Source organism: Cervus elaphus, chromosome 3, assembly GCF_910594005.1.
Source record: "Cervus elaphus chromosome 3, mCerEla1.1, whole genome shotgun sequence".
Classification (NCBI taxonomy): Eukaryota; Metazoa; Chordata; class Mammalia; order Artiodactyla; family Cervidae; genus Cervus; species Cervus elaphus.
In genome coordinates, this window is record NC_057817.1 from 47560318 (window position 1) to 47584162 (window position 23845).

General features: G+C 35.5%; 1 protein-coding gene across 1 annotated transcript in view; it reads right to left on the reverse strand.

Annotated features, from left to right (window-relative positions):
• Window positions 1–2280: 2280 nt before the first annotated feature.
• The window catches only part of TBK1 (TANK binding kinase 1), a 43365-nt gene continuing 21800 nt past the window's right edge, over window positions 2281–23845 (reverse strand). Inside the window, exons 8-21 of the mRNA XM_043888134.1 lie at window positions 22201–22380; window positions 19511–19707; window positions 18567–18625; window positions 18082–18173; window positions 16302–16403; window positions 14881–14959; window positions 10678–10799; window positions 10503–10579; window positions 9863–9902; window positions 8962–9063; window positions 8738–8834; window positions 7717–7823; window positions 7422–7493; window positions 2281–3053 (exon numbers count right to left, since the gene is read on the reverse strand). Coding sequence (XP_043744069.1) covers window positions 3002–3053; window positions 7422–7493; window positions 7717–7823; window positions 8738–8834; window positions 8962–9063; window positions 9863–9902; window positions 10503–10579; window positions 10678–10799; window positions 14881–14959; window positions 16302–16403; window positions 18082–18173; window positions 18567–18625; window positions 19511–19707; window positions 22201–22380 — 1378 coding nt within the window. The 3' untranslated portion in view covers window positions 2281–3001. The remainder of the gene's footprint in view (window positions 3054–7421; window positions 7494–7716; window positions 7824–8737; window positions 8835–8961; window positions 9064–9862; window positions 9903–10502; window positions 10580–10677; window positions 10800–14880; window positions 14960–16301; window positions 16404–18081; window positions 18174–18566; window positions 18626–19510; window positions 19708–22200; window positions 22381–23845) is intronic.

Here is a 23845-nt window from a genome sequence, read left to right on the forward strand (position 1 = left end):
AAAACCTCAGAAAAACAAACAAAAACACATTCTGGATAACTTACTGATGCAGGTATTATATTTTTAAAGGAATATTTTGAGGAAAAGATCTTTTTATATCTAATAAGAGACACTCTGACAGTGTAACAAGGGCTATAAACCACTTACACAGTATTTGGTCATTTCCAAAATAATCGAAATGGGAGCTTTAGAAGACATGATGGGATTATTTTCCACATTTCTTCCCTAACCTCTAATTTTTATTTACTAAAAGATATCCCTGTTTTCCCCACATAATTTACATTCACGTATTTCATTTTTGATTACTTCTTCTATCAGAACCATAATCTCTTTTTTACATTAAGAATTAAATCCTACCTCACACCTGTCAGAAAGGCTATCATCAAAAAGAACACAGATAACACATGTTGGTGAGGATGTGGAGAAAGGAAACCCGTGCACACTGCTGGTGGGAACGTAAACTGATGCAGTCACTGTAGGAAACTAAAGCAGAGCTAAAAGGAGAGCTATCATATGACAGTAATCTACTCTGAGGTATACATCCAAAAAAACCCAAAAACACTAACTTGAAAAGATATGTGCACCCCAATGCTCACAGCAGTATTATTTACAGTTGCCAAGATACAGAAGCAATCTAAGTGTTCATCGACAGATGAATGGATAAAGATGTGGTGTATACATACTTGCTGGACTACTACTCAATCATTAAAAAAGAATGAAATTTTACCATTTGCAACAATGTGGATGGACTTGGAGCGTATTACGCTAACTGAAATAAATCAGAGAAAAGACAGATATAGTACGATATCACCTGTATGTGGAATCTAAAAAATACAACAAATTAGTGAATATAAGAAAAGAAATAGAGTCCCAGATAAAGAGAACAAACTAGTACTTACCAGTGTGGAGAGAGAAGCAGAGAGGGGCAATACAGGGTAGAGGATTTAGAGCTATAAACTACTCCGTATAAAATAAGCTAAAAGTATATACTGTACAACAAGGAATATAGCCACTATTCTATGACTAAACATGGAGTATAACCTTTAAAACTGTGAATCCCTATACTGTACATCTGTAACATATAATATTGTATATTACTGTACATTAATTAAAAAAAACTACCAAAAAAAAAAAGAAAGAAGAGTTAAATCCATCAACTCTTTCACTTGTTACATTTAATATTTTTAATCCCGGTTTTTTGGAAATATATCCAAATACTGAAAAAAAAAGCTACTAAACTAGAGATGTAACTTATTTTAAAGCTAATTTTACTTACATAGGAACTCTGAAAAATTGGTTAGCAGACCAATGTCACTATGCATTTATTGACATAAGGTGTTTTGAATGAACAGGCATTCTTGACAGTAGTCTAGTGAAAGCAAGTGTGCTTGATTTACATGCTGCTGTAATGAGGAACAGAACAGTAAGTCTTACCCAACTATGGATCGGTGTGGATCTTACCAGGACAACTTACACAAGTTACACAGATACAGCCCCCACGCACGGGTGTGTTTATTGATGTTCTTTTCTAGAGGTGCTTGAATAAAAATGAAATCTGCAAATATATTAACTGACCATATAACTTAGGTAAAATTTTTACCTAGTATTCAGTGACATAAACTTTTAAACTACACAATTAAAGACATTCATGTTAGATGGTCAAATGGAAAATTAAAATTATAAGAGATTAAACACCCCCTGGCCCCACACATTCTCTGACTAAACAGTTTTTGATGATAACTGTCACAATCAAAGTAAAGTAATGTCAAAGTAAAGTAATGTCATTTACCCATGTATTTATTTCTACAATGTGTACATGACACTTAAAATTCCCCACCACAATAAAGTATCAATTTGAGATTTCAAATAACATCCTAATCTGTTTTCAGTTTTCCAATGTCCATGGGAGCCAAAATTTATTTACTCTTTAGAACATGGTCTCTTCATGATATACAGGTTGTACACGGTCATACTTCAATCATCTAAGAAATCAGAAACCAAAACCAAAACCTAATCCTTCTGGGATAAAATAATTTCGTATTGAGCACAATTCTTTTGTCTAGAACCTTGGGTACATTTTCCAAAGAGAAAGCTCTCTTGGATTTGTACAGTGTATGTTTATGAAAGAACTTCTACTAAATTTGGAATCAATGGTTTAGAAAAGACACTGAATTGCCCCTCATCCAATTTCTGAGGTTAATTGACCATTACCACCCACATTATTTTTCAAAAGATAACTTTTGTTTCTCAAACTGTTGTACACAGAGAAAATACAAACTGTTACATTAAAATCAAGAAATTTATTGATATTTCTTCATGAAATAGTAAGCAGAATTAAAGTAAAGAAGAAATGTACAGCCTAAAACAGTTGAAATGATCCTAAAATTTTTATCACAATTATACATTTATGGCCAAAATAAAAAATGAACAGTTTTTAATAATTCATCACTTTAAAAATTTTGCTCAGTAATTTACCTGAAATTAAACAGATAGGAGGATAACTGGGATAATGCCACTTTATCCTTCTCAAAAAAACTGGGATCCTAGTACGACAGTGGTTCGGTTCTGCTCTCCACTCACAAAAGCTATCTCACCATTCTGTCACAAACGTGTCAACAATCAGCCTTTACTGACTTGTAAGGAGGCCAATTTTGGTTCCACTTAAAAATGTTTTCAGCAGGCAGTCGGAGATACATGACTTAATTGGCCTTACTCAGAAAAGTCGACCATCAGTATCTCAGAATACAGGTCATGGCTTTCTTCTAAGTGCTAACTGAGGTCAAATGTCCTCATATAATTATGAATGTTAAAAGGTAAAATTACATCTTAACAGCAGCCAAAAATTTATATATTTTTATGTATTTACAATATTATACATATTTACATGACCACATCAAATAGTGAAATATAGAAACAAGAGACCACCTATACAGGCATTCATTTAATGCCTCGACATTATTTTCTTGTGCAAACCGAAACTTGCCTCGAACTTCTTATAAAGCTAAAGACAGTCAACATTGCGAAGGCCACCGTCCATGGTTAATGAGCCAAACCTAAAACACAAAAGAAAAAAAGGTAATCTCACAAAATTCATTTATTTGACCTCTAATATTTTAAAGAATATAAAACACTTCTTAGATGAACAAACTATTCTTTTTAAAGAGTTAACCAACCATAATTTGCTCTATTTTGAAAATAGAGCAAAATAAACTTGCTCTAATTTGAAACACAGTGGTATTATTATAAATATTTGAAGAAATACAACTCAATGGCTTGGGAAGACTTCTTAAGAGAAAACGAGGAGTGACATAATCTAGAAAGCATTAGGAAGAGTTGGGTAATTTCTTCAGGATGGGATTTATAAACACAGATGTGGAGCTGGGAGTCAGGGACAGTGAGGAATGGAATCCTGCTAGAACAGAATGTTATTTGGAGGAATAAAATTGGGTGATTAGGCTGGCATCAGACTATTATATTCTTTGAATTCAGTACAAATTTATACTTGACTTTTTAGGTAGCAGGAATTTAGAAATTTTTGAGTCAAAGGAGTGGTATGATCAGTATTTGGTATGATCAGATTAGATCAGTATTTGGGAAGATTAGTTTGGCTGTAAAACCCACAACAGATGAGAAGGGCTGGTTAAGCATACAGGTGGGAGACTATGCCAACGGCTCACGAGGGAGGGGGAAAGGAGACCTAAATGAGGTTGATGAGGGCAACAGGGGAACATTTTGAAGGAAGACTACCAAATATGATGAAAGGAGGTAAAAAAAGAGTTAGTGTCTAAAATAATTTATGTTCATGGAAGGAGAAAAAAGAGCAAGAAGATGAGGAAATTACAGTGGAAACTGAGTTGGGAAGGATGATAATTGATTTTAGATACAAAAAAATCTGAAGTGACAGATATCTATGTGGAGACAGTGCACAAGACTTGGTTTCTATTACCTGTTCTGGCACAAATCCTTAAGTGGTCACTCAAACATTTAAGTTTCGATTCTGCCATGTCTGGTTACCCGTGAATTGTCAAGCCAGCAAATAAAACATGACTTAGTGGACATGCTTTGGGAAGTGGGGATTTTCTTTCACAAAACAGAAGTGATTGAATATATCAATAAAATTTTGTTAAAAAATTTTAATAATCTTTTCTACTTGCTAATCTTAGGCCTTTCAGGATAAATTTAGAATTTAGCTAAAGTTGTGAAGAAACTAGTTTGAATAAATTTATGAAGTTATAAAGAGATAATTACTATGCAGATGCTATAAACCAATAGGAAAAGACTTTAAAACCTAACAGACAATTCACAGGAAAAAAATAAAAGAAGGAACATATAAAAAGACGTTTGACATCACTATTAACTGAAGAAATGCAAACTAAAATAAGATACCAGCTTCAACTAAACAAATTGGCATTTGAAAAAGTGGTAACATTCAGTGTTGACAATGGGATAACAAGCAAGTCTTTTAGAGAACTAACAAAGCTGATAAAATTTAAATGTGCATAACCTTAGACCCAACAATTCCGTATCTAGCAGCGTCAAGAAATCAACCCTTCAAAAATTCTTACACAAGCACATAAAGAGGTATATGAACACGTATGTTCACTGAAGTATGGTTTGTAATTGTGAAAAATTAGAAACAATTTAAATGCCCAATAAATAGGGATGCACTAAATAGGTATGGTAGATGAATACGCTAGAATACCAGGCAGCTGCTGAAAATGAGAAAACTAAAGCTATAGGTATGGATGTGAAAAAGTGTTCTTGTTATATAGTCTTAAATGAAAAAAGACTAAACCAGTGTGAACAGAATGATTCCATTCTTATAAAATAGACATGCACAACAAACTATTAATACTGATTACTTCTATGGGGGTGGAGAAGTATGAGAAAGTAGATGAAGAATTTTATTTCAATTTTTACAATTACATATGGCTAAAAGTTGATTTACCAATTCATTAAATTCATTAGGAAGGCTGATGATACTACGGAAGTGCCTGATAACTTTCTGCATGTAGCTCGAATATCATGTAATTTCCTGACATTTAATCTTTTCAAGCCTTAGGAAGCTGTGTGGTCTTTTATTTGAGAGAACAGGGCTAGTAGGGGGAAGATGATGTGAGGAGATAGGAGGCTGGGTTCCAGCTCCAGTTCATCTTCTCAGGTATGAACGTCAGCATCTGTGGAACACTGACAAAGACTATCTGCTAGACCCTGGAATGTAAGGCTGGAATGCACGCTTAGAGAGGCCATACAGCATGAAAGTGCCCTTCAAGTGTACAAAACACCCATGATGTCCTTGCATTAACATCTTGGTGGTGAGAGGACCTCTGGAGAAACACCTAAGGGCTGGAAAAAGAAGGCTTTTCCTTCATGAGCCAAATATGACTTCACTTCTCTGAGAAACACAGACAAGGAATCTGAGGAAAACAGCCAATAAAGTGGCTTTATTGGCTCTGTATGTTTTCCAACTTTTTCTCCTTGATGTATTAGGATTCTGGAGATAAGGAGACACTCAGCTCCTAAAGAACTCAATGAACAGATGATGCTCATGTGCAAGGAGGTGTGCAGAGGGTTCTGTGGGTTACACTATCAGAGTGCTGTCATCTCCTAAGCAGCTCTGATTTCAGAATTGAAAATGATGATTCTAATGAGAAAATGTTTGGAAAAATAATATGCAAAGCATTTTTGTTTTCGCAGACTGATTCAAAGAATTCTATTAGGTTGCTGCAAAATTGTGGTTTTACACTGTTGAAATTTGCCATTTGATACTGGAATACATTCTTAGATAAATGTGGTTATGCTGTCAGACATCATATTAATGTGCATTTCTCACTTTATGTGTTTTTGCTAATGACTTATTACTTGCTGTTTATTTTATGTTTATTTTAGACTATGGAAATGTCAGACAAAAAGCAAATTTGAGCGATTCTCTTATTTGAGTTCAAAATGGGTCATAAAGCAGAGCAGACAACTTGCAACATAAACAAAACATCCGGCCCAGGAGCTGCTGACAAACATGCAGTGCAGCGGTGGTTCAGAAGTCTGAGAGGAGATGAGAGCCTTGAAGATGAGAAGCGTGGTGGCTGGCCACCGGAAGCTGACAATGACCAATCGAGAGAACCATCAAAGCTGGTCCTCTTACAAACACACAAGAAGTTGCCAAAGAAGTCAACGTCAACCATTCTATGGTCATTCAGCATCTCAAGCAAACTGGAAAGGTGAAAAAGCTTGATAAGTCGGTACCTCATGTGCATGCGTGGTCAGTCACTTCAGTTGTGTCTGACTCTTTGAGACTCCATGGACCGGAGCCCACCAGGTTCCTCTGTCCATGGGATTCTCCAAGCAAGAATACTGGGGTGGGTTGCCATGCCCTCTTCTAGGGGATCTTCCTAACTCAGGGGGATCGAACACATCTCTTAAGTCTCCTGAATTGGCAGGCAGGTGACACATGAGCTGACCACAAATAAAAAAACACTGTCGTTTTGAAGTGTCATCTTCTCTTAATCTATGCAACAAAAACAAACTATTTCTCGATTGGTTGTGATGTGTGACGAAAAATGGATTTTTTATCAACAACCCAGTGATGACCAGGTCTGTGTCTGGACGAAGAGGCAGCTCCAAAGCACTTTCCAAAGCCAAATTTACACTCAAAAAAAGTCATGGTCACTGTCTGATGGTCTGCTGCCCAACTGATCCACTACAGATTTCTGAGTCCTGGCGAAGCCATTACCTCTGAGAGAAGTATGCTCAGCAAATCGATGAGATGCACAGAAAGCTGCAACAGCTGCAGCCAGCACTGGTTAGCAGAAAGGGCCCACCTCTCCACGACAACACCCAACAGCATGTCACACAACCAGCATTTAAAAGCTGAACAAATTGGGCTATGACGTTTTGTCTCATCCGCTATATTCACCTGACCTCTTGCTAACCGACTACCACTTCTTCAAGCACCTAGACAACTTTTTGCAGGGAAAATGCTTCCAGTAGGAAGCAGAAAATTCTTTCCAAGAGTTCGTCAAATCCTGAAGCATGGATTTTTATGCTATAGGAATAAACACACTTATCTCTCGTTGGCAAATATTTGTTGATTTTAATAGTGCCTATTTTGACTAATAAAGATGTGTTTGAGCCTAGTTATAATGATTTAACATTCAAGATCCAAAACTGCAATTACATTTGCACCAACCTAATATTAACCAGTGCTTCTATAAAATGAAATCAATCACAATTGACTTTTCTTTATCCAAACAACCCCAAACATTAACAGGCATGAAATTCACAAAACCTAAGGGTTCTGACTTAATACTCCTTTCTCACTGCTTAACCTATTGATATAGGAAGACAGACAGATACAAGTATAGATATATATGTACACACTCAATTGCATAATCACCAGGAAGAATGATTTTTTAATTACTCACCTTTCTAAAATATGATTATTTTCAGCAAGTTCTTTAACTACCCCTTCCATTTCTTCCTTTAATTTCTTCATACTATATTCAAAATAAAGATAAAAGTATCTCTGCTTAAAAAAAGTGAGCAAATGTTCTATGATTATATTTACAGTATGTTTAGTTCTCTAGATTGATCTAAGCCATTAAATAACATTAGCAAATGTATTCCTAACAAATATAAAACATTTCAAAATAAAAGAGCAAGTAAAACAAAATAAAAACAAATAGAAACATTACAGTTACCAAATACTAAATTTCTTACCCAAGAGTCATTTCTACTAATGTGTTAGAACATGGATAAATCGGGGTCATGGTATGTTTGATTCCACTGGAGGCTGCAAACATCTTCTGTGGCAAAGTTTCTTGTAACTACAACATCAGAAACAAACAAAAAAAATCCACATCAATCACAGAACAGAATACTTACTACAGATCTTGGAACAAATGTTACAGGTTTTAAAAAGCCCCTTATAGCTTTATGCTGTAATTTCAAAACCATCAATAATACAATACTTCAACCAAAACTCTTTTTAAAAAAACTTTTTAGATGATAAAAAATGATCTATTAGATGTTTTATAATTAAAAAACATCTAAGTTCTTGAAACCTGGCTCAAAATACGTATCACACAGACTTCCCTGGTGGTCCGCTGGTTAACAATCCACTGTGCGGTGCAGGGGACGTGATTTCTGGTTGGGGAACTCATAATCCCACCTGCTGTGGAGCAGCCGTAACCACTCAGCCCACTCGCTCGAGAGTCTGCACCACGAGAAAGCCCGAGTGCCGGAACTAGAGTCTGTTCACCGCGACGGACGAGGCCTGTGCGGCACTGCGGCCAGACACAGGCACGTGAGCAAGCGTGCGTGTCGGCCGCTCCGTCACGCGCACCTCCCTGCCGCCCGTGGACTGCAGGCCGCCAGGGTCCTCTGTGCATGGGCTCCTCCAGGCAAGAGTACTGGAGGGGATGCCATGCCCTTCTCCAGGGGGTCTTCCTGACTGAGGGGTAGAGCTCGGGTCTGCTGCGTCGCAGGCAGACTCTTTACTGTCTGAGCCACCAGGGAAGGCTAAATAAACGAATAAACATCTTTAAAAATGATTTCAATGGTAAATGTTACACTGTGTATATTAAAAAAATACATATCACAAATGAGCAAGTGGAACTGAATACAGGCATATTATATCCTATTTCTCTTTTTTCAATCATTATCAGATATAAACTGAGAAGAATTTTAATTTTTCCTAATAGGAAAAAGGCTTTTTTTCTAGATAATTTTGAAGCTATACCTCATTAGTATAGTCTTGATACTTTGATACTTCTTCTTCAATATCAAAACACTGATTAGTTAGGGATAATAACTGTTTCCTAAGGTGAAGCATCTTTCTGAAAACCAAAAAGAATTAATTAATAGGCAGTCTAAGGAAATATTACCTTTACTTAAAATATGTAATATAGATTAGATTGTATATTGTGCAGCCAACCACTAATCAGCCCCCAAAAGTTTACTTACCTCATCCATTCTTCTGACTTATCCAAAAAAGTCTCATACTTTTTAACACATTCATCTGTAAAGTGGGTCATAGCTTTTGTTGCATGATAATACAGTTTTTGCCTGTAATTTAGAAATGATCAGACTTAAAGCAATGTCACTGTCTCTATTTCCAATATTAAAGACTCTTAAAATATATGAAATTTATTTCCTGTAACGACTGTTGTAAGTTTAGGATATTTACAGTAGAAAGCGCCTAAGGTTTCTAAGACAGACATTATAGCAGCAAGAGAAGAAAGAGAAGGTTCATAGTGGAGAATGGTCAAAATCTATTTACTGAATGAGGTTAAGGTCAAAGAGGTGGTTAAGTGTGCCCTCGCCTATGTTCTCTATTGTCTGTCCTCCTGTAGTCAGAGCAGGGGGCAGAAGAAGACTGTCCCCCTTATCCTCCTATCGCTGCAACCTCTGAACCAGGGAGCCAGGTGAGTAGGCCTCAAATATGTGCACATCAGTCACAGTTCTATATAAGGCCAATATTAAGATGTATTTTTTATGTGATTAATCACAACTTTAAGAAGAATCTGATTAACAATATAACCAAAAATAATTATTAAACATAATCTGAGAGGAAGGAGAGGGTGAGATGAATGGAGAGAGTAGCATGCAAGCATATAAACTAACACATCAAACAGCCGGCCGGTGGAAATTTGCTATGACTCAGGGAACTCAGACTGGGGCCCTGTCACAACCTAGAGGGGTGGGAAGGTGGGAGATGGGAGGTGGGAGGGAGGTCTAAGAGGGAGGAGACAGGTGCACACCTATGGCTAATTCATGCTGATGTATGGCAGAAATCAAACCAATATTGTAAAGCAATCATCAATTAAAAATAAGTAAATTAAAAAACCATAATCTGAACACTTACTTATCAAATTTATGGATTTGTTCTTCATTATAAGCTAGTCCTAAAAATAAAAATATATATTACTTTTATAAATGTAGAATCATAAAATCACATGCAATTGTATTCTGAGATTATTACTTCAAAAAGCCTAAGAGCTTAAAGCAGATGTTACAAAACATGGGTAGATATAACCCACAAATTCTTTTATTTGGTCTATATAGTGCTAACATTAAAAAAGAATTGTCAAAAAAAATTGTCAACATTTAAAAATAAGGATATTTCTAGTAAAGTCTATTTCTAGCTTCTCTTGAGATCTAGGAAGACTGGAAAAACAGTTAGGCGAATCTGAGTACTGGCTCTCCCCTTCGCTGGGGGCAGGGCCGGGGAGGGGTTCCTCTCTGGCTCCCCTCAGTCTCCACTGGCGAATCTCATTCCTTTCTTTTACGTGCATGGCCTCTAGAGGTTTGAGAGACCACGATCCCTGATTTGAAATACTCAAAAGGTTGAATTTTCAATACATTCAACCTCTTTCCTGACAGAAATCAAGTCTCTGAAATAAATCACTTACGTAGACATCTTTATTAAATATAGCAAATAATTCAACTGAATTACAACTAGTAGGACTGACTCATTAGATTAACAAATGGGAAATTTTACTTACTACGTTCTGCCTTGTCTTTTTTGAACTGATAGTAAATCTCTGTGATGCAATTTAACAGGACCTGTAGCTTTTCTACACTGTTTTAGGAAGAAAAATCCAAATAAATTAACTGAGTCAATGTGAAAAAGGACATTTAATAATAAGAGCAGAAACTACCAATGCACTTATAACCTACTGTCTATCCTTGGGATGAGTGCCTTCTTGATGGGTCCATGTATCGGCAAGTAATCCACCTGGAGACAATTTACTTTCAATATCCTGGAGACTGGTTTCTATTGTTCCCTGAGAACTGGAAAGCTAAATAAAACCAAAGTGTTTAGATCTGGGTTACCAAAAATCAGAAATGAAAATTACAGTGCCAATGGAGATGAATGTCTGAATAGTATTTCTTTTGTAGATTACTTCAAGGTCAGAATAATTATTTTTACCTTTAAATGCAAGGACAATTTCTTAGGTTGTATTCAATATGATAATGACAATTATCATATGACAATATGATAATAAAACATGAGTATGAATACATTTTATAAACACTGCTTACATCAAATATTCTTTTTTAAAAAAAAAACAAAATACTTGTAGTCATTCAATTAAGCTTCTGTTTCTTTAGTTACAAAGTATGTGTTAGTACTCTATCTCATGAAAATCAAACAGGGGAACTACTAGCATAACCCCAAGTATAAATGCAGGTATGCAATATTGTGCTCTCTTTGTTTAGAGATTAAAAAAAGGAAGTCCTCATAAAAACAAAAAATGCAAAGAAACCTCATCTAAGACCCTGTTCATTTTAAGCCTAATAAATTTATCACTTATCTACCAAAGATCTGAGCATAACTTTGTATAACTTACAAAGAAAAGATGGTTAGACTTAAAGGATAAATATATTTGAATATTTTACATGTCCTGATACATATTATTATTTTTCAAATAAAGTTTTAAGTGATGGTTTAGGCAGCTACTAGCAACGAACAAACGTGCCCTTTCCAGTCCACTCTGTTAGCATTGGTATTATACGTTTTTTTTTTTAATATGGTTTTGATATTTACTTATTTGCCTGCTTGCTTCCTGTGCTGTGTGCTCTGTGGGATCTCAGTTACTGCACCAGGGACGGAACCTGTAACTCTCGGCAGTGAAAGCATGGAGTCCTAACCACTGAACTGCCAGAGAATTCCAGGATATCATTTTAGAGGGCACAATCCAGCCCATAACATCACGCATAGCAAGGAAAAGGAGATAAAGCCTTAAGCCAGTTCAGGACAGGGAGTCAGAAATGAGTATTTCGCAAACATCCATAACTTGAGGAGTGCAGGGATCTTAGTCATCATGGCTATTTTGCTGCCTGGAACAGGCCTGGCCCGAGTTATGTGTGTGCTCATTTGTTTAAATGGACAGAGAAATAAATGGACACGGAGTGAAAAGAGACAGGAAAAGACTGAGGTAAGGCTGGAGAGAAGGGATAATTTTTAAAGCCTTGTTAATTTGAAAGTCAAAATGGTATCTTACTGTTACCCTAAGAGGCAATTTTCTATTACTATTGGGGTTTAACTTTTTTCCCCAGGAATTTCACTTAGATCTACTCATTTTTAAGTCATTTCTAAATGTTCTATGTCTACTTACTGCAGATTTAATGTTTCCCTTATGCATTTGTTAGGGAAAAAATTCCCTGGTGGCTCAGTCGATAAAGAGTCTGCCTGCAATGCAGGAGACCCAGGTTCAATCCCTGGGTCAGGAAGATCCCCTGGAGAAGGAAATGGCAACCCACTCCAGTATTCTTGCCTGGAAAATTCCATGGATGGAGGAACCTGGTAGGCTATAGTCCATAGGTTCACAAAAAGTCAGACACAACTGAGTAACTTCACTTTATGCATTTGTATGAGCTGTGTTTATTAAACAACAACAACAACAAAAAAACCCTTTATCTCATTTTCTCAATCTATTTTTTAACTTTTTTTTTTTTCATTTAACATATATGGATCTTGAGAATTCCATGGCACTCCATGCTTTCACTGCCAATGGCCAGGGTTCAATCCCTGGTCAGGGAACTAAGATCCCACAAGCCATGTGGAACAGACCAAAGGGGAAAAAAAGATTTTAAATTCTTATATAGCCAAATACATATCTTGCTTTTCATGTTTTATATCTTTCTTAACACTAATGTTAAGAATGTATTACCTTATAGTTCTAAAATATGGAAAATAGTTTACAAAGTTATTTTTTTACAGCACAAAAGTGTGTGAAATAGCAAGCAGCCTGAAGGACCAACATTAGAGGGGTAATAAATAAAACTAATAATAAATCAATTGGCTGCAATATTATTAAATGTCTATTTAAAAATTAGTGGGACTTCTGGGCCGTCCAGCAGTTAAGACTGCACTTCCAACGCAGTTGATGTGGGTCTGATCCTTGGTTGGGGAACTAAGATCCCACATGCTGAAGTACAGTCAAAAACAATAAAAAGTAGTATTACCAACAAAACAAAACTGGAAAATGCTTTTACTATAATGTCATACAAAAAAAAAACAAAACAATTGTGTGTTCACAGGGAAAAAAAGCATTTAATTATATATATAAAAAGACAGCCACTGATTGACAAAATTTTAGCAGCATCGGAATCATTTGGAGAGCTTGCAGCACTGATTGCTGGCCCTACCATCAGCTCCTGATCCAACAGGCGGGCCCAAATGTGCATTTCTAACAAGGTCTCACGTGAGGTGAGGCTGCTGCTTTAGGAATTACTCTGAGAATCACTGCTGCGGGACACTGAACAGAACTTCTAATAATCATTTTTGATTGGTATGTATATACATAATCTTTTCTAACTTATATATCTTACTTTTATGGTGGGAAAAAATTTTGAGGTCTCCATTAGGAAAGGAGCCACAACAACTCAACATGTATGAGGAAAAACACTGAAATCTGGTGAAAAATAAATGGCCTGAAGTTAAAGCCCTTACTTTGTAAGACTCCGTGAATATGAGCTATTTAACCATCCATGCTTTGATTCTCCTAGGAAATCTAAATCCTCACAAAAATGTCATAAAAATGAGAAACATTTTGGACTCCATGAAAGAAAACATACAATTGCAATTCAAAGTGCTGAAATGACACTGGCACTTGCAAGTGTCATGAGGTCTATGAGCTGGTAAGTCAAGTTCTAAAACAAAAGCAGAAAAAAAATAGAAAACATTTACAGCAATATGACTGCCTGTATTTTAATATGGACAGATACTGGGGAAAGCTACTTCCTGTTTCTCTGACTTTTCATGTCTATTCTATAGAAACATTTTTCAAACTTTTTTGATCATGACCTATAGAAAGAAATTCACTTTGTTTTAACCCAGTATCATTAAAGTGTAAATACTAAAACTCAACAGAAAGTTTCATGGACTAGAAATATCCTTATATGTGATGCATTCTGACTTTCTATTCTATTTCATTTTTAAAACATTGCTGGTTGCAACGCACTAAGCTTTACAACTACTAGGTGCTCATGGCTCAGGTTTTGAAAACCACTGTTTCAGATCTAAAACTGAGGAAAAGAAATAACTAAAAATCAGCCTAAGCTTGGAAAGAGAAAAGGAGTATAATAGCAAGTGCTAAAACTCTTAACATCCATTTCATGTAAGAATAATTGAAATACTAAAAGCTTGCAGGAATATATATAGCATTTTTATTTATCTCATTTAATTGGTACAAAAACCTGTGAGGTAAGCAGAGTAAGAAACTACCCATTTTAAAGAAAAAAGCGAGAATGCAAAGAACTGAAGGCCTTGCTTAAGTAGCCAGGCAGGAATTGCTGGGTAAACAGGGACATGTCTAGGATTAGGAGTCAGTTCTCAATACATAATTTCATGCTCTTCTACCACACATTTCAATAAGAGATCCAGAGATTACCTGAAATGCTATTGATTTTTCAGCAGAGATTTTGTCCTAATTTCTTTTTTAATTATAGAAACAAATCATTGCCTTGAGGAACTCAAATTTTTCCTTACTTTTTATTTTAGAAAAGACTGGGTATTTTCCTAACTTGCATCTATTTCTAAACAAGTTTATACATTCTGCATGTCAAATTACATGAACTTGCTTTAACTTCCACAAAAGCAACACAAGAGCACTGTGAATTCTAAAGACAGAGAGGGAGAGAAGAGAGAGAGAGAAATGGGCTTAAAGCAAAGAAGGCATCTGGAAATGTCATGAAGAACTTCATGGCAGTAAAGGGTATTTAAATAATTATAAATAGTTTTCTATGGTGGGAAAAGGCTACTATTTCTCCTGAGATCTTTAGGTACATCATCTCTCTAGGAAAGTTCATTTCTAATCTTGTCACCAAAGGAACAGACTATGAACCTACAATTGTCATAATTTTGTAAACACTTACTCTCAACAGCTTGGTGTGTATGTCTGAAATTTCACCTAACTCTGCTGCTTCTAGGTTGATCTTCATCAACTTTTCATATCTGTACAAAAACAAGTACAGAAAAATTAAATGACCATAGATTTTAAAAGATGTTTCATAAGTTATATTTGACCTATTATCATAATCGTTTAAGAACAGAATATTGAGTGCAAAGCCTACAATCAACAATTCCAAGAAAACTTGATGTCTCTGTAAAAATGAAATTTTATATATTGTATTTATAAATGTGCAGATTAAGAGATAAACTATAAAAGACAACTTTACTTCAGTCTTATGCCAGGATAATTGTCAAAATACTAGATTTCTGATTTAATGGAGGTCAACAGTATATACAGGTTCAGTTATTATATTTCCTATGCAGTACAAGTAGTATAGCCTAGGAACAGGGCAGTTTAAAATATCACTGTGTTTCAAAAGGCATTTTCAGGGATAAGTAAGAGGAAACTAAACAATAGTAAGTAAGAGTAAACTAAGTAACAGTAGGTAAGAGTAAACTAAAGAGTAAACTAAATAATAATAAGTAAGAGTCAATTAAATACTAATGTAAGAATCAACTTATTAATATAGCACTGAAGAATATGCTTTTGAACTGTGGTGTTGGACAAGACTCTTGAGAGTCCCTTGGACTGCAAGGAGATCCAACCAATCAATCCTAAAGGAAATCAGTCCTGAATATTCATTGGAGGGACTGATGCTGAAGCTGAAGTTCCAACACTTTGGCCACCTGATGCAAAGAACTGACTCATTGGTAAAGACCCTGATAATGGGAAAGACAGAAGGCAAGAGAAGAAGGGGACAACAGAGGATGAGACGGTTGGATGGCATCACCACTTTGAGGAACATGAGTTTCAGCAAGCTCTGGGAGTTGGTGATGGACAAGGAGGCCTGGCCTGCTGCAGTTACGGGGTTGCAAAGAGATGAACACAACTGAGCGACTGAACTGAAGAATAAACTGGAAGTAATCCCAAAATTCTAAAAATACTTTCGAAATACAGTTTTAGAATAACTTCCTACTTCCTTTGATTACAGGTTTTATATTTCCTATGCAGAATTGTCTGCTTAGCAAGGTAAAAAATTGAAATGTTTCTATTTCAGATTCCTTTTCCTTTTCAAAGGGAAAGAGAAAATGCTACCAAAGAGATGGCGTTCAGATTCCTTTTCCTTTTCAAAGGGAAAGAGAAAATGTTACCAAAGAGATGGCATTCATTTCTTACTGAGACAACTGGATATTTCTGCCCTTGTGAGGACAATCTAAGGTTGTCCCTTAACAGGAAGACTTGCATGGCATGCTCTATCATGTTAACAATAACTAAACAAATTAAACAGAAATGGAATAATAGTTAACATTTTAACCATTACCAGTAAGACAGCAATCTACTCACACTTTCACAGTTTTTTCAATGTTTCTGATGCAGAAATCCAATGTGATCACAACTTCTGTCTTTTTGTGAACAGTTTCATTATAGTCATCTTTAACTAATTCTCTAAAAAATAATAATATTCTCATTAGTTTATCCAGGGAATTATTTATTTGCGGTTGTCTTTCACTAATTACACTGCTGTACAACTGTCTGTTCAAACAAATGTCTTCACAGTCTTGCTATATTATGAAAGCCAGTTATCTTTTTATTACTGAAAGCATCTCTGTAACACTTGTTCAGGGCACAAACCATTACCAGGTCAATAGTTTGGAAATCTAAGGCATTAAAATTACATTAAGGAAAAAAATTAACCTTCAATGACACAAATAAGCTGAACAGCATTACATTTTATACCACCAGAATTAATTTTTACTGTTCATAGTAGACTACTGATTTATACTTTAAATCAGTTAATATGATCTCTAAGGAAACATATAATGAGATAGTATATAATATAACTGAAAAGCTTTTGATCTGTATCAAGTCAGCAAACTAAGGCCTGATGCTTGTTTCTGCTAAACAGAGTATCTACATTTTTAAAGTTTGTATAAACAAAATGAAAACAAAGAGAACTTGTGGTCCACAAAGTCTAAAATATTTACTATTTGAAAAAATTTGCCAACAGTGGCCTACATGAAAAACTATTTTCTTATGACTTATTGAACTAAAAACTAATAAGTAAAGAAAAGCTTCACAGAGCTGTGACTTGGACAGAAAAGAGCAAGAGAAAACAAGAGCTGTTAGTAGCAATGCTATGATACTGAACGAAGTCAACATTTAGATTTTTCCAGAAACCATTTAGTAAAAATAAACAGGCTTCTTAATGGAAAGAGAAAAGCATAGGTTTACAAATTGGCTATGCGTGGCACATATAGTAAAGCATCTGCCTACAATGCGGGAGACCCGGGTTTGACCCCTGGGTCGCGAAGATTCCCTGGAGAAGAAAATGGCAACCCACTCCAGTACTCTTGCCTGGAAAATCCCATGGACGGAGGAGCATGGTAAGCTACAGTTCATGGGTCACAAAGAGTCAGACATCACTGAGCGACTTCACTCACTTTATGTGAACACATAAAAAATATCAGAAGCATAAATGACAGATTTAAGATAAAGGTGACAGAAAAAAAAAGAGCCTTATACTTTTTTCTTCTTAGAAAAAGCAGCAGAACAAGAGTGATGAAACGCTTCATGTATGTTTTTGCGAGACGGGAAGGACAGGTGTGAGGTGGGTATACATAAACTGTCACAAGCATTAAAGCCCAAGAGCACCATGAGTCCATTATTATGTGTCTATAAAATCCAAAAGCTTCAAATGACGTTGTCTAGAACTAGAGGCATAATTTTTAAAAGAGACCATTCATTCTCCACTTCTGTGAGGACATATATACTCATCCACAAAACATTTCTTAGAGTCATGGGACCATGGCAGTGAAAGCGTGAATCCTAACTGCTGGACCACTGGGGAAGTCCCATTGTCTCCTGATTTGTTTTAAAATTTAATTTAAAAAAATTTTAAAATTCAGATACTATTTGTCCTGTCTTATATTTTGTAGGAATAAAATTAAAGAAAAAAAAAGCTGCTAAATATTTTGTAAACTAAATGTGAAACAAATATACTACAGTGAAAATCACCCACGTGACCCTACCTAGTCTGAAGAGGTAAAGTACCCATGAAGAGATGATCAGTTATTTAGTGAGGCCTATGTGCAGATCAATTTTCAAATTTCAATCCATTACTTACATCAACCATCGTATCCCCTTTCGCATTAATTCCTGATAAAGCAGCAAGGTACTGGCAATTCTACAGGCATAACACACAACTCCTGTCATTGCCTAATGAAGAAATACAAAGTGTTAATATTTGGTGCTAAATTGTGGTATAGGGTAAGAAAAACTTTCACATAAAAATTTTCAAACATGCCTATTTTTATCATTGAAAACAGGATAAGCTACTAGTTCCTAAAAGCTAAGGACAGATATAACTGCAATAAACATTTCATCCTTAATATAATAATGGTAAACATGCATTCTCAATGGAGAACATTTTCTTGTGAGTTCAAGAAAAGATATAAAGAAGAGAGAACATGAAACAATTTGTAATGGATAACAATCTAAATGAATAATTTCCTAAGCTATACAGGTGTATATAAAGATACACTTTTTATTGCTCCCACTATTGATAATTTTAATTCAGATGTTTAAATAGTAATTTAACTAAATACTAACCTTAGCCATACTGGCATCCCCATCTAAATCATAACGTGGATGTACTTTAGGGAGGGAAACTGAAATATGAAATAAAATAGTTAAAATCAGAAATAAAAAATGCATTATTTTATCCTTTATATATCAACCTCCAAATTAAACATTAACCTCTAAATTACCTTTAAATTAAACATTAATGATAAAACTCTTTAATGTTCCTTCCCTGGTTAAAAAAAAAAGCTCATTCCTTAACAAATTACTACCTGCACTATTTCTAAGGAGTTTCACCTCTTTTTCTTAAATATATTCCAACACAACAAGTTCAATGCTTTTCTTTAAATCTAAATCAAATCCCAAAGGTCTAAATAAAAATGTAAACATCCAGGTAATTTTTTTTCACCATCAGAATTAATAATTTAAAAGATTCCAAAATACAGATCTAATTATTCTTAGATTCCAAAGCCTGGCAAAGGGTCCAATTCACCCTGGAGACAAGACATTTGTTGCAATTTATGATACAAAAGGTTATTCTGAGGATTAGTAAAATACTAAAAGCAGAGAACTACAGTAAAACATGTATGACAAAGTATTTTACCATTTTATAAACAAAATATTTAATGTCAAATCTTGTTACTGATGAGGATTTTAAATTTTACTACTACTCTCATTCAATTAACTTACAAATTTTAACATTTACAAAAGTTCCACATTAATGTCATCATTAATCAACTTTATGAAGATGACAATCATTTTTATAGCTTTTTCCCCTTTGGCTGCGCTGTGTGTCTTGTGGGATCTTATTTCCCCAACCAGAGACAGAATCCAGGCCCTCAGCAGTGAGAGTGTGGAGCTGTAACCACTAGACCACCAGGGAATTCCCAATTTATTGTTGTTTTTTAATGGCTAGTAAGAACAACAAGAAAAATCCCAACTTAAAAAAAAAAAAAAGAAAAATCCCAGCTTACTTTTTTCATATGTCAATCCTATGGTACTCAGAGGGTCCCGGCTGACTACAAAGATAGGGTTTTCCTCAGAAGTTTTAGGGAAATGCTGTGCTAGTCTTCCAGGTTCTAGAACTAAACGTCGTCCTTCATATATAAGCTCTTGATTTGAAGAAATAATTTTGGTTTGTTTATACACCAGTTCATGAAATACAGTAGCACTGTGTGAGAAAAATCGAAAAGGACAACATAATTGGGATAAAATGAGAGGTAAAATCATTTTTTTTATACCAGTGCCACGACATCCATTTCTCAGTAAAACTTTAGATCATATCCAGTCCACAGAAACGCTGCTTTGTTGATGTGGACACTATGAAGTCTACTAAACTGAAAATTCCACATAGTCTGTTGATAAGGCAGTCAATTCCAAGACATTTTTATGTCTGGACACCTATATTGGATATGTGCAATTCAGAGGAGTCTTAATATTTCAATAAATGGGAGCCAAAACAGAAGACAGTTTAAGGTCACTGATTGGAGTCAGAATAGCTGGGTTCAAATTTCAGTTTGTTTGCTTTCCACTTACTCACCACCTTAAACTACTTAACTTCTCTGCGCTGTGTTTCTTTATCTACAGAATGGGAATAACAGTCCTCACCTCACAGAACTGTTGTGAGGATTAAATGACTTAAATATATAAAAAATTGAGAATATCACTTACAACATGAGTATATAATATGTGTTAAATAAGCTAATAAAATCAGGTATTTTCAAAATGATGTTTTGGGGGAAAAGGCAGATTCTCCCTAAAGAAATCCATGAAAAAAAGAAACAAATCAACATTCCAGCAGCAATGTTGTGATTTTTCTCTGCCAAAAGTCTCTGCTGTGATTTCTGGCTTGGGCTCAGGTGGGCTTTCTATGTACACATATACTTTTACAATGAAATAGTGGCCAACACCTAACTAAGTTACATTTCGATTCAGGCTATTAAGCACCAAAATACAGATGATGATTAATGTATTTTAGACAGCATATTAAAAAGCAGAGACATTACTTTGCCAACAAAGGTCCGCCTAGTCAAGGCTATGGTTTTTCCAGTAGTCATGTATGGATGTGAGTGTTGGACTCTAAAGAAAGCTGAGCGCCAAAGAATTGATGCTTTTGAACTGTGGTGGTTGGAGAAGACTCGAGAGTCCCTTGGACTGCAAGGAGATCCAACCAGTCCACCCTAAAGGAGATCAGTCCTGGGTGTTCATTGGAAGCACTGATGTTGAAGCTGAAACTCCAATACTTTGGCCACCTGATGCAAAGAACTGACTCATTTGAAAAGACCCTGATGCTGGAAAAGATTGAAGGCAGGAGGAGGAGGGGATGGTAAAGGATGAGGTGGTTGGATGGCATCACCAACTCAATGGACATGAGTTTGGGTGAACTCTAGGAGCTGGTGATGCACAGGGAGGCTTGGCGTGCTGTGGTCCATGGGGTTGCAAACAGTCAGATACGACAATACGAATTGAACTGAACCCAATGTTATATTATTTTATTCATTCTATTTATATTATTTTCAATGTTTATAATATTGTAATGTTAGTTGGTGTTAGTCACTTAATTGTGTCTGACTCTTTGCAACCCCATAGACTATAGACCGCCAGGCTTCTCTGTCTATGAAATTCTCCAGGCAAGAATACTGGAGTGGGTAGCCACTGCCTTCTCCAGGGGATCTTCCTGACCCAGGGATCAAACCCGGGTCTCCTGCACTGCAGGCAGATTCTTTACCATATGAACCACCAGGGAAGTGCCTTATTGGATAGAGATATTAGACAAAATGTCTAAAGTATTACTCCATCGAATTGATTTTATTTGTTAATAAATAACCAGTGAAAGTCTCTTTTTTAATTTCATGAGGCATCAAAACTGCTACCTGAGCCTTGTTAAAATAGAAACTACGGCATGTAGAATGGGTGCAATGCTTTCCCCTTTCATTTAAAAAAAAAAATTTATTTTGAGATCACTGTAGGTTCATGTGCAGTTGAAAGAAATTGTATAGACACTAAATACTCTTTACTCAGTTTTCCCCCAGTGGTAACATCTTGCATAAGTATAGTACACTATTATAATCAGGACCTTGATACTGACATAATCCACCTATCTTATTCAGATTTCCCTAGTTTCACATGTTAAGGGTGTGTGTGATTTAATTGTATGTAGTTTTATCACATGGGTAGATTTTTATCACGTAGGTATAATCTATTTTTTTAAGATAAAAGGAACAGGTCTTTCCCCAGCACTCAAGGGCTTTAGGCCACATATGCAAGTAATTACATGAACTATAAGACTTATGCTTTAATATTTTTAAGTGACAGGACAATACTCTTAATAAAACCTGGCTCGTTTATTAGTAAATGCTAATTGTAGTTATGTGGTTATGTAATTTGAGAGAAGGCACATAAAGGAAAGTAGTCTTGTAAAATTTGTAGTTTAAGAACAAATTAATTTACCTGTAAATTTTAGAAAATTAATCCTTTTACTTCAAAGATAAGTGAAAAGTAATTTACTAAGCACCCAAACATTTTCTAACACTTTCTACCCAGAAATGGGTACATCTGATGAAGCTGAATCATTTTTCCTATTTCTTCTCCTGATTTGTGAAGATATGTAACTATTATATAACACAACATCATGATGTAGGAAAAAATATAAAGAGGTACTTACGTATTATAGCCATGAATATAAATTTTATGAGCTGTCATTTGTTGTAGTGAAAAAACATGAACTATCATCCGGTGAAGTATATCACTAGTTTCTGCAAAAAACTGGTCAAAACCCCAACACTTTTCCTGATCTGCCTCAAGGATGTTTGCAAGAACAGGAGTAAGTAGAACTTGAAGACCCCTAAAATAGTATTGAAAAGAGTTACATGAAGAATGAATGTGTTACATTCTAAGTACAAAATCATAACCTTTACCAACAAATCAAAGGAACTGCTATTACTATTATCAGAAAAGATTAATTTAAAATTGCAAACAATCTGCCAACTTTTTGGAAAGCCAGGTAACCTTGATTTAATATTACTTGTCAATGAACCAGGGCTTATGGTATTTTTATGTTGGCTTTTACATTTTATTTTCTTTGATTCTCTCCTTCCCAAGTTTCCTCACTTTTCCAAACATCCTAACATTGTATATACATGGCTATCCAGATGAGATCAGTTGACTGGAACCCTGTGGTCATGAGGATAATGGTTTAACTTCAGGGTCACTAATGTCCTTTTAACATGTCACTCCAACACCTAATTTTTATGCTGAATTCATATGCCTTTTGTAGCATACTTCTTCAAGAAGGAAAATCACTATAATCATTTAGCAATCAATTAATGCCAATTAAACTAGGAATAATCTTTGACTCTGTTAGTCGCTTAGTCTTGTCCGACTCTGTGACCCCATGGATTATAGCCCGCTAGGCTCCTCTGTCCATAGAATTCTCCAGGCAAGCATACTGGAGTGGGTTGCCATTTCCTTCTCCAGAGGATCTTCCTGACCCAGGGACTGAACCTGGGATCTCTTGCATTGCAAGTAGATGCTTTACCGTCTGAGCTGTTAGGGAAGCCCCCCATCTTTGACTAATGAACTTAAATATTAAAAAAAAAATGAATGGAAGGAACTTAATTCTCATGCACTACCTGAATTTTAAAATATGTTTAAATAGACTCAATTATTGAACTTCAAGTCATCTTAAAAATATATTCTTGACTACATGGCAGACACTGAAATAACTGTTAACAGTTTTTAAGGTATGTGTACGCAGTATGTGCATGCTCAGTCGTGTCCGACTCTTTGCGACTCCACAGACTGTAGCCCACCAGACTCTGTCCATGGAATTTTCCAGGCAAGAATACTCAAGTGGGTTGCCATTTCCTTCTCTGGGGAATTTCTCTGACCCAGGAACCAAACCCAGGTCTCTTGCTATATTTCCTGCATTGCAGGTGGATTCTTTATTGCTGAGCCACCAGGGAAGCCCACCAAGTCTTGATGACAATCTGAATCTGAGGATTCGGTGGAGCTTTGAGTTACATACACACATAAACTCTGAATTACAACGTCAATCTATGTTTCACTTATGTCTGTCTTCACTCACAGCTGAGTTAGGTTTGTCTCATTGGCTATCTAGTCTTGACTAATTAATACATATGAGAAAGAAGATGGTTATCTTTTTTCTGTAGTTCTTACATTTTTGGTAGTTGTTTTCATTGTTGATTGTTAGTACTTAAAGTCCTTAGTATTTAAAAAAATCATATAACATACTTTGATACCTAAGCAATTTTTATAAAAAAATTTATAACTTAGTGTACTAAAGAATA